This window comes from Gossypium hirsutum, chromosome A10 (genome assembly GCF_007990345.1).
Source record: "Gossypium hirsutum isolate 1008001.06 chromosome A10, Gossypium_hirsutum_v2.1, whole genome shotgun sequence".
Classification (NCBI taxonomy): domain Eukaryota; kingdom Viridiplantae; phylum Streptophyta; class Magnoliopsida; order Malvales; family Malvaceae; genus Gossypium; species Gossypium hirsutum.
The window spans coordinates 71,246,234-71,258,770 of NC_053433.1; the positions used below are offsets into that span (position 1 = coordinate 71,246,234).

At 32.6% G+C, this 12,537-nt stretch overlaps 1 protein-coding gene across 2 annotated transcripts; it reads right to left on the bottom strand.

The window, feature by feature from the left end:
- Nucleotides 1–7,519: 7,519 nt before the first annotated feature.
- On the bottom strand, nt 7,520–9,684 carry LOC107896977 (WD repeat-containing protein LWD1-like). 2 transcript variants are annotated; one of them, XM_016822304.2, is made up of 2 exons: nt 8,462–9,684; nt 7,520–8,187 (listed from the first exon to the last, which is right to left on the bottom strand). In XM_016822304.2, the coding sequence occupies exons 1-2, from the start codon at nt 9,494–9,496 to the stop codon at nt 8,182–8,184; spliced, it is 1,041 nt and encodes a 346-aa protein (XP_016677793.1). In that variant the 5' UTR covers nt 9,497–9,684; the 3' UTR covers nt 7,520–8,181. The 2 variants fall into 2 exon arrangements, with proteins under 2 accessions (XP_016677793.1, NP_001313775.1); NM_001326846.1 differs by having other exon boundaries at nt 7,889–9,565.
- Between the last annotated feature and the right edge of the window lie 2,853 nt (nt 9,685–12,537).

Consider the following 12,537-nt stretch of genomic DNA (forward strand, 5'->3'; position numbering starts at 1 on the left):
CAGAGAACAAATCAAAGTTTGGCGTCTCCATATTCGACGGAGGGCAAACACATAGCAGATCTAACCTTCAGATGATTAGATTGAAGCAGATCCAAGATGGTTTGGTATCCTTGTGCTTACAATGAGCAAATCGAAGACATAGCTAATTTGGTTTTCGCGTGCTTACGCTGAAGCAAATCTAAGATGATTTGGCATCTCTGTATTGTCAGAGAACAAATCGAAGAAGCAGATTTGGCGTCTCTGTGTTCGGCGAAGAGCAGATCGAAGATATCAACATGACAGTCATAAGTTTACAAGAAACAGATTGAAGACCATGATTTGATAAGACCGGTCAAATTTGGTCTTTCTAAGTCTTTGCTCGATTCCTATTACACAACAATGAGCAAAGAGGGGCAGCTGTAATAGCCCAAATTTGACCGGGCCTTAAAAACAAAAATAAATGAATGTTTATTTTTAAACAGTCCATTTACAGCCAAGGCCCGTTAAGCCCAAATACTTCAGACCCGTTACACACACACCCAAACAGACCAGTTACAACCTTAACCCAAATAACTTATAAACCCAAACTTAACCTACAACAGACCTAAACCCGAAGGCCCAAATAGTAGGGGCCCAAATGACTTTCAGATAGGGTTAGAAACCCTAGCTCTCCTTCTCCTCGAGCCGCCACTGATTTTAGAAGGTTCAGGGAGTGTCTGTCCAGCTTCCGAATCGAGGCCACCATTCAAGGCTCTGCCTCCGTAATTAGTGCCTCACCGTTACCACGAATCCTCACCACCAGACTTCAGGCCTCCATCAACGCCAGCAGCCCTTGAATCACCGAGATCCTCGCGGTCACCTGCAAGAAAAGGAAAGAAATCAAAGCAAGATTACAGTAAATAGATTAGAACAGAGTTTGGAAAGAAATCTTTCGATTCCTTTCCAAAATAGGCAGTAGATTAAGGCTATAAAGCCTTTTCTCAAATCTGTAAGAACCGGGGGGGAGGCGAATACACATAGAGATAGAGAAAACCACACCACAAAAGCATTGTATACCAAACGTTTGCAATAATATTTTAGAAGGTGATTATTTTCCATACTTTATTTTCTTTTCTCTTTTACGAATATATGAATCGTTCTTGTTTTAAAAAAACAGTAACGTTTAAAAGAAAAGAGGTTACCTGTGGAAGGACGGAGGTTTTTGAACCTTCAGACCACCGCGTACGGGCGAGTGTGCAAGCACTGCACTGTAGCCGGAGGCCAGAGCTGGGGACCTCTCTCTTCCCCTCTGCAGAGCGTTTTAGGCTTTTTTTAAAGACCGGTGTAAAAATGATTTTTAAGCTTCAAATTTGGCTTATGTAGCCCTTTCAAAACAATCCCGTTTTAGCTTAGTCTGATAAGCTTAAAACGACGATGTTTTAAGGCCCCAGGATCCGCGCGTTGACCCGATTACCCGGGGAGGATCCGCGTGTTTTTGAGGATTGGGGTAATTACCCAATTGGTCCTTCCACCTTTTTTGTATTTTCAATTATGTTTTATTTTATTTACGATTTAGCCCTAATATTTTATTTCAGTTTTGATTTAGTATCTGCAATAGCTATTTTAAATCCAGAATTAAAACGCTGCCGTTTTTGGAATAGGCTGTTTTGCCCAATGAGTCCCTTTCATTTTACGCATGTTTTAAATTAGGACCTTAATTTAGTTTTATTTTTTAAAATTCACCCATGTAATTTTATTGAACTTCAAATCTAACCCTATATATTTATTTCTATTACTATATATATACAAATTTTTTATATTGTTATTTGTTTTATTTTTAACCTTATTTTTATATTATATATTATATAATTATATTATTATATACTATTCGTATTATCATTATTTATTATATATTATTTTTCACAAGTTATTATTATTTTACATTATTATTATTTATATATTATTGTTATATTTTTACGTGTATTATATTTATTGATTATTTATATACATATATATTTTCATATTATATATTATAATTATTTTATATTATTATGACATTTTTACACCAGTATATATTTTTTATCTATATATTATTATCATTAAAAGTTTTAACTTGTATTATATACTTATTTTTATTTATATGTTAATAATTACTTTACTTATATTCTATTATTACACATTTTGAAGATATTATAATATTACAATTTGTATAATACGTATATTTCATCATTAATTACTTATTTTATATTATTCTAAACTTATATTTGTATCTATATTATATAATTATTTTATTGTAAATATAAATTCTTTTACATATTTGGTATTTTATCCATTATTTTTTAAACCAATATATTTTTTATTTTATATATAATTATTATTCTTTTTGTTATTATATATTATATATTGTATATTAAATACTACTTTAAAATTATTATTAAATATCATATTTTATTTGTATTATATGCATATCTTGTTAACAATTACTCACTTTATTTTATATTTTTATATATACTAACTCTTTTATATTTTTATATTGTATATATTATTTAGGTATTAAATGTTATTTTATAATTATTATTTGATGTTTTATTTTATGAATGTGTATATTGATACTATATTACCCTTTATATATATATATTAAATTGTATATCATGCATTTTTTTTAATTATTACTTTGTATGTTTTGCTTATTCATCTTCAATATATGCTATGTATATCTTTGTACGTATGTTGTTAAGATTTGCTATATTTATTATTTTTTGTACATATGTATCTAATGCATGATCTTTATATTATTGCTATCATTTTGTTTAAATGCATGTTTTATTTACCTATTACGATAATATGTTATCATGCATGATTTATAATGTAATGCGATTCCTCATGCATCAATTTTCCAAGTTTTCAAAAAATATAAAGGCAATGCTTGGCGTTTGGAAATTTCGAGAAAAATAGTGCCCTAACTTATCGGGTTGCAACTTTTCTCGTTGAGTTCGAATAGTTAAGCACCCTTCTAAGTTTTAAAAGTTTTCAAAGTGCAAGCGACTGTCTTGGAATTTCAAGGCGATGTGTCCTAACTTACTGGATATTGCGCTTTGTTGTTTCAATATAGGGATTTCCAAAAAGGCTAGCTTGGTATCAATATTTTGATACAAGTGAACCTCAATTTTCAAAATCAAAATATTTTAAAGAGGATTGCATCTTAAAATTTTTAAATTTCCGACATTAGAGACATTTGATAATTAATTAGGTACCAATTTTTGGGCGTTACGAGGGTGCTAATCCTTCCTGGTACATAACCGACTCCCGGACCCGTTCTTTTATTTTGTAGATCAAAACTAATGATTTTAAAACAAAATGTTTTAAAGGTGATCCAATCATACCTAAAAAGATTGGTGGCGACTCTCATTTTATTTTTTAAAATCGATTCCTATTTTCTAAAACTCAATTTAAAAATGGTCTCGACAATGGCCATGCTTTCTATAGTAGAGCCCTAATAGACCTGCAACCTCTTTTGGCCATTGAATATAAAAAATGTGTTGTAAAATATCAGAAACAAAGACAAAAATGGTGGCACAATAATAAGAAACTCAAACGAAGTGCTCTAAAGCAAGAAATATGAGACAAATCTAGCCAAAAAACCAAAAAAAATGCATGAATTGATGACTAAGAATGGAGGGTGAGCGACTATCTTTAAGTATCCACTTAGAGCTCTCTAAGCATGCCATGTGTCTACTTTAGATGGTGGTATAACATGATTAAATTCCAAAAAATAAAAAGTATTATGAGAATAGTGATTAAAGTTTTATTCAATTTGGATGTGTACACTAATAGTATATAAAACTTAATTATGATTTTAATGTATTAAAATTATTGATTGAACTATTAATTTTAAATTTAATGTTAAAATATTAAATTCATTTTTGGAATAATATTTAGCACACTGAGAGTGGAAATTTTAAACTCTACAAGTAGGGTTAGATGTTAACAAATGTCTTATAAGGTATAGTAAAAGATTAAAAAAGAGACACATGACATTTTTTAAGGTTGTTTGTGGAATAAACTAAATAAATGTGATGAAAGACTATCATAATTTTACCTCATAATCCATTAAAATAATCCTTCATCTCTCTCAAATAACAATATTATTTGAATATGACTTGAAATTTTCTATTCGAATAATCATTACTTTAATACTCCATTAATTTTGAGGAACTTATCTTACCAATGCTAATAATCTCCACTTTTTATGATATTATTTAGATGCTATTTGTTTGAAGATATTTAAGTGTCGAATTCTATTTACATCTCCATGTTTGAAGATGCAATAAGAGTATAACTAGGAAAAGTAATCTTGCTGAGAGTCTAATACATAATTGCTTTAAGTTTGGAATTTGTTGCATCGTCACGACGTCCTAGGCTTCTCGTTGCGACATTGTCTCTGCTTTGCCTCTATTTCAGGCGTCATCGCATCGTAATAATTTATTATAATTTCTAAGTCTAATTACAATTATAATTATAAATTAATAATTTGTTATCAACATAATTTTATATTAAATATTTAGTATAAACATTATAAAAAAATTAGATAATATCTAATTCTTAATTCATCGATTTTTTTTAACTTAATCTTTCAAATAAATGTGAAAAAATGTAAAATAATAATAAAATTATTATTTTAAATGTATTATTTTATGGTGGTACTACTACTAAATTACGTGAAAAAATAGATTTACAGAAGTTTTGTTTTTATTATTTAAACATTAACTAATTATTTTAAATTAATAAATAATTATATTTAGATGTCACTTTAATAATATGATAGAAAAAGGGTAAATGTTAAAAAATTATTTTAAATTAAATTATTAATATATTTAAATTTCAAATTTAGTAATATTATAAAAAAATTTTCCCTCCATTTAAAATTTTGAGTTTAAATTTAGGGTGGAGTACAAGAATAATCACTCAACTATTTAGTTTGTTTTATTTTGATCATTCAACTATTAATTTTTTTTTTAATTTAGTCACTTAAAATTTTCAAATCAAATATTTTTAGTCACTCTTGCAGTTAACTTAGTAACGAAAGTCTAATGTGGGCTTTTTTATTGCCCTAATATTAAATTTAGCCCCCCACTGTTTATATGTTCTATCAATTTGATCTCATATCTAAAAAATTCAAAAACAACTAGCCCTCAATATTTATGAAATTTATCATTTAAGTTCTAATTCTAAAAATTATAAAATATATTTAAAAATTCTTTAAAATATTTTTATATTTACTTCTTAAATATTTTAAATTTATAATTTCCCATCATGCTCATTTTTTCATCAACCATTTAATCCCTCTTTTCTTTTGTTACATCGTTGATCTCAAATGTTTAATTAAAATCCAAAGAGAAGCTCAAAATTAACAAATTTACAAACCTAGAAAAATGATTAGGTTGATGACACTAAGTTCTCGTGTATTTATCATTTCTAGCTCAAACATTAGAGAGAGTGTATTTATCATTTCTAGCTCAAACATTAGAGAGAGGTTGCAGGTCAAGACCACGTCATTTAATGTTTTCAACTTTATCTATTGAATGAATGCAAGAACAAAGTGGAAAATAATGTTAAAAGTCATTTTGAGTACAAAAATCTTTAAAATATTTTTATATTTACTTTTTAAAATTTTAAAAATTTATATTTATATTTTAAATTTTTAAGATTTTTAAAACTATTTTTATAGTTTATATAATTATGACTAAAATGACAAACATTGAGGTTAAATTTATTGAATTTTTTAAATCTAAGATTAAATTGATAAAATGTATAAATATTGAATGGTTAAATTTGTTATTAGACCAATAAAACAAAACTCACGCTAGAGTTCCTTTAGACAACTAGCAACAACTAACAAAAGAATAACTTTCGAAAAATTAAGTGACTAAAATAAATAATAATAATAAGGTAACCAAAATAAAACAAATTGAATAGTTGGATGACAATTCTTGTTTTTTACCCTTAAATCAAAAACTTAAGTAATATCTTTTAGGATGTGAATATAGTCATAATTAAGACTATTTGTAACACCAACATATATAAGCTATAAAATAGATTTACAACCAACATTATTATTTTCTTTGAAGAGTTTCTATTATCCCTAAACCTCACCATTCTCAGTTCAACAACACAGCAATCCTTCAACAGGTCATTCAACATCATAAGCTATAGCCTAGCTACAAAAGCTTTAAGCAGGCAACCAAATCATACATACACCATATTGCTTCAACCTTTCAGTTTTTTTTAACTATCTGTATGACACACACACGGATATAGAAACATGACCTTTAAGAGCCCTCCAAATATATGGAAAGATTTACAAAATACTAACTAAGCCCAAGTCGGATGCATATTCTTATTCAACACTCATACCTAAATCCAAATAACATAGTACATTCGTGTATTGAACAAAAAAAAACATAATACATTCGTATCTTTTCACATTATATTGGTCAGAATTTAGATCTCTGAAGCCAGAGAGGTGGGGGTTCCTCAATCCTCCCCACCCACATGAACCTTTGCCCACTTCTCTCTAGTTCAACAGCTATTGCCCTCAGTTGCTGCATTAAAAACAATCACAAGCTACCAAACATGGAAATACTACACTTTTACTAGGTTGCAAGTGTAGCCAGTTTAAGCACCAAGGAAAACTATTACATCAGCAAACAACTGACATAACTAACTAAACTGATTTATTTCGGTTCAATGATTTCAGTTCCTTCCAAAGAGTTCAGTTAGTTCTGTTATTTTGAAAGGTTTAAATCCATCAAATGCTCACCCCAAGCTGCAATTATACTAGTAGTGATTTTATGAAATACAGCCTACCTCATTTGAGTCTCCGAAAGAAGCATCACTCATCATCAGATTAATTAAAAATCTCAACAGTCAGCACAGATATTAAATTGAGATATTTAAGAATTTAAGTAGATCATGAAACTATTTCTCATCCTTTACATATGTATGCTTCTTATATAACATGTATGGAACTGATGAATACTGAAAAAGAAACTGAAAGAGGAATTTCTCTAAGATCAAGATTATAAAAGTAATTCATGCTAACTAAATGAATGCAAGGTAATTCATACTGCATGAAAGCGAGCAGGTTGGAGCTTGTAAGACCATACTAACTAGATTCGAATTCTAACCTGCTATTATATATATATATATGCTAAACCACGGGAACAAAGACTAAAAAATGTTATCAGAAGCCTATTACCGAGAAAAGAAAAAAGAAAAAAAAAGTGAAAGGACAATTAATGGCATCCTATTTGCTATTTTATATTTGAGCTGTGCATGATGACCTAGGTTGAGATAAACTAATAAAGGCAAAAGGATGCATGTAGTGATACTTAAATTCTGGAAACTTCCCAATTTGAACTCTCAGCAAGGATGCTGCAAACCATTAATAAGAAAATGGCACTGTTAATATTAAACATATGTTCTGAATAGAAATGAAAATGATCAGCCAAAGTTTATCATGTATCTAGTTAAATGCAATCACAGTGAATTCTCCAAAGTATAGACATACTAAAAGATTTTAGATACTTCTCTGTAACCGTCCTCAGCGTATTTAACAAAAACAGGGGACAGAAAATCAACTTGTGAAACTAAACCAACACAACTGCAAGAGGTCAAATACGCGACATGACAACAGATATTTTATATTGCTCTACTAATGACCACTCGTCCCCATGCCGCCACCCTTTACAATGTTTCTCCCTTAACAAAGATTTCACTCCACGGAACCAATTGGTGTCCTTCAGTCATGTAGTTGGCCATTGATGGCATTGCTATATTGCCTTCTAAAGCACTCCTTTCACCTATAAGGTTATAACTGATTTGGTTTTCCATCGATCAATCAAGAACTTAGTCATTCTTATAACAATTCTATGGCTAAAGCTAGTTTTAACATTAACACAACACAAGCATCTGAAAGCAGCCCAGGGTAAGCCACCCATATCTTCCTGCCCATCATTTATCACATTTATAGTAACTAATCAAACTTATCAGACAACCAAATAAACTGAAAACACACTCATCTTGTCCAACAGAACGACAAAGATTATGTTGCATAAACCAAACAGCAAAGAGTGGTCGTCTTGATCTTGTGTTTCAGTTCAGGGTCCATAAATCACTGCTTCCCATGCGTTCTAAAAAAATGAGTCTGCAGCTCTTTTGCTCTCACAACTACAATAAAACAGGGAAAGGTTTGGATGTAAAGGAATGGGAAACACTAAAATAAGAACAGAATAAAGAGATTGGTGTTCAATCAACTATCCAAACATGTTGAAGACAAACGAAACAACAGGAAAACCAAAACAGTTTTGGGACTTTTAGTCAGCTCAGACACAACGACAGCAACAATCTTGTTATTCCTCTAGATCTGAGTACAATTACTAGACTATGAATTAGCAATTTAGCATTGAATACGACCCAATATACCAATCCCATTCACTCATACCCTGAGAATCTGAAGCTTGGTGGAGAAGGCGATGGCAACCCAATCAGGCTGGGAAGATGACCACTGTAACTGCTCGATTTCAGCCCCAGCGGTGTAGGCAAGGATGGGGTCAAGCCCACCCTCCACAGGCTGACTCATGGAGGACAAGTCCCAAATCAAGGCCTGGGAATCATCCCCGGCGGTGCAAATGTGGCAAGAGCTGTGGGGTGCCCATGCGATGGCATTGACGCTAGCCTGGTGCCTCTGCAGCTCAACTACCGGCAGTGTCGGGAAGCGGATATCCAAAACAACAACCTTAGCACTGTCCATAATTATAGTAGCCATATATCTCGGGTCCTGCTTGTTCCACCCCAACCGTACAAGCGGAGTATCGGGCTCCGAACTTTCATAAATGATAGTGGAGTGCTCCTTGTCGCGCAGGTCGAAAACCCTAACGGACCCATCAGCAGAGACGGAAGCAAAAACACCGACGCCGCCCCAGGCAATATCATAAACCTCCTTATCGTGGGCGATAAGCTGGGTATCCACCGTCTCCCTCTCGATATCCCATATAGTACAAGTCGTATCAATGGAGGAGGTGCCGATTCGCTTGGGCTCCGCCTCATTCCAGTCGAAGGAGGTAAGAGGACCGCAGAATTCACTGTTCTTATTGCCATTAAGGAGAGACTTGAGGTCGACGCGGGAGTGGTCATCGGAGATGCGCCAAATGCGGAGGAAGTCGGAGGACGTGGCGAGAAGGTCGGGTTTCTGGCACTCCTTGTCGGGGATGAAGATGGTCTTGGTCGGGGGATAAGGATGATCGAAGGAGAGATTTGGGTCCGATCGGATCTCGCCATTGGAGTCATCGAGCTGGACAATCTCAAGGCGGTTGTTGTAATGCTCGAGCAAGCTGGCGATGGCGAGACGGTATTTCTTGTCGCGGCGGACACTCCAGTTCATGGCGTAGATATGCCAAGGGGCCTCGTAAGTGTATATCTCGGATCGTTTCTGCTGCTCATCGGAACCCTCCGGGTTAGGATCGCTGCTAGCGGCCATCTTCCACTGCCACTCCCTTTGGTTTCTTATTCCAAGGCTATACCACAGAAATGTTACTACCGGATCAAATGAAGATTATAGAAGATAAAGCCTGACATTTTTTTTTCCTCTGACTTAAATAATATTTTAAAATTGTGAAGGACTGAAAATGCGTTTGAAATAATGTTATCTCCTCATTAGTATTTTCCATTCACGTGAAAAAAATATGGGTCTTGTATTTGAATATAACAGAATATTCTTTTACAGAATATTATATTTGAATAGATGTAGTTTTGTAAAATATTTAATGTGGTAATTGTATCATCAATATATATATTTTTATAAAATGTTTAATGTTGTACTTTAAAAAATCTAATGTTGTACTTGAATTATTAATATATATTTTTATACTATTAATGGAGATAAATTAGCCAAAAATGTTGAAAAATTTTATTTTCAAAATACACGGGTTTTTTTGGAAAATTAAGAAAATAAGTTTATTTTGAAGAGAGATAGACGTGTTTTCTACACAGTTGTCATGAAAGCGCATACAGTTGGATGAGCTTTCCTTCAATGGTAAATTCTAAACTGTCAAATTTCAAATCCTACCAATCGTAAAATTATAAATAGCCAACAGTAACTTTTTTCCTATATAAACCAAGACTATTTTTTATTGTTTTCACTCAAATTCAATTCTCTTCATTCTCTTTATTCTCTCTATTTTCTCAAGATTAGTTCCAAATTTTCCAATAAATTTCTATAAAAATATTCTAGTTTTACTTTATTATTTTGTAAATTATTCATTTTAATTAATTTATCACGAATGACAAGTTCTCTTATTCGTTTCGATGACAAGTATATTTTCGCCATGCGATTGGCAATCATAAGGAAAATTTTTTACTTAATTAATTTTAATTAAGTAAATTTTAAAGTTTTTAAAATTTTTAAAATTATAATTTATTTTGTTGATAGAAATAGGCGGATGATCGGGTTGTGGAGGGGTTCATACACAATCTATCAAAGAGCGAACCCAAAGCAGTTCGTTTCCATTTACAATATACGAGATTCTTACATATACCTTGTATGGTCGGTAGCTATAAATTAGATCCCACACTTATCAACGCATTGGTGGAAAGATAGAGACCCGAGATATTGACATTCCACCTTCTGTGCAGTGAGTGTACAATCACTCTAGAGGGCGTGGCTTTACAATTGGGCTTACCTGTGGATGGGCGAGTCATTACGAGGCCAGTTATCATTCTCGTTAAGAAGGACCTTTGCAACGCACTATTAAGGAAGGTGTTGAACAAGTTTCAAGGTAGTCAGATAGAGATCAAATGGTTAGAAGAAAATTTCAGTAAACTTGATGAACACGTGATTGTCCTTGAAAAAGAATAATACGTCCGAGCATTCATCCTGAGGTTAATCAGGGGCCTTCAAATGCCTGAGAAATCTTAAAGTTTGGTGCAATTAAGGTGGCTACTACATTCAGTTAACTTCAAAGAATGCGATCAACTCAGTAAAGGATCAGCCGTGTTAGCCATATTGTACTGGGCGACAGAACTGAATAAGATGTCAATCGGTGGTTGCATGCTCTTGCTACAGTTATGGGTGTGGTGGCAGCTACCATTTTTACGTCCTCGAGTCGACGCCCTTTATAAATTCCCATTGGTGACAAGGTAAAATTCATTTGGTAATAATATACTTACCATAGTAAATGTTGTTTATTTTTTATATGTTTGAATTGACATATTGTTTGAGTAGGTGAAACTTTCGACCCGAGTTATGTGGGACTACCGGAGTAGCTCGAAGATATTCGACTGTTGTTAGATCAACGCTCAAAAGCCGAGGTTAGTTGTTGAAATTTTCAAACATATAATAATTATGTAATGATTTGAAATTTAATATTTTGTAGATAACAAAATTTAGAATTGTGTACTACAGTTTGAATAGATGTCATACGTCGATAAAGTAATCGTAGAATGCATCCCTTCTGAAAATTTTGCCAATCGTAATATGTGAGACGTGAATGTGCTATTGGTAATTTACATGAAGGTGGAGATACACGAATCAGATCGAGTGATGCGGTAGTTCGAGTGGAGGAAAAATATTCCACCACCATCGCAAGACATTGAAGCACTGCACAAGCTTGATTTGTGAGGAAAACCGACGAAGATTGACGGGAATTCCATAAGGAATATATTGACATTTGGGAACATAGGAATGATTTCATACCCATGCACGAACCTTTTTGCGCACTAAAAATGGAAACCTCTGCAGAGTACATGCCATGGTTTAGATACCACAAAATGCCGTATCTACTATCGGTGGAGGTAAGGAGTAGGCAAATTCGTTCAAAGAGGCCAAGACGATTGCCCTAGAATCCTAGGTCCGGACCACGTGGTGCAACCGAATTATGCGACACCATACACTTATCTGTTGATAGTGTCGCAAATACCCCCTGCGTAATTGTTTTACCAATGTGGCTTATCTTCGCAACCACCAAGTTTTGTGTTGCAACTCATATTTCACTTTGTTAAATTCTAATGTATATTGTATACAAATTTTCCATCCATAATATTTGATATTAATAATTTAAAATAATTTTATAAAATTTTAAATGTAAGTTTGTGAATAATTTAATTGCATTAAATAAACTATAACCAAAAGAATGAAAAAAAATTCTATAAAAAAATAAATAAATTTGTTAACAAGCTATTGCCCTCAATGCATCCCCTTATTGTGGACATGTTGCTTTAGTATGCCTTGGGTTCCTATAATAGTTGCATAAACTCGATTGATTGGTCCTCTCACGAATATCTATATTGCCACACATCTAAGTTGAATTCAGCTAAGCTTTTGGCTGACAACGCAACGATATATTTGGTACCAACTCGAACAGGGGGCTCAACACAAGTGGCCACATACTCTTATCTGGGATCGGTAATAATTCAAATTTCCATACATTGTACATGCATTCTAGTTGTACTCTTCGTTAATATATGGTGTGTACTATATTTGTGCATGTGGACATGCAGCAATTGCATGTGCATATAGGAATC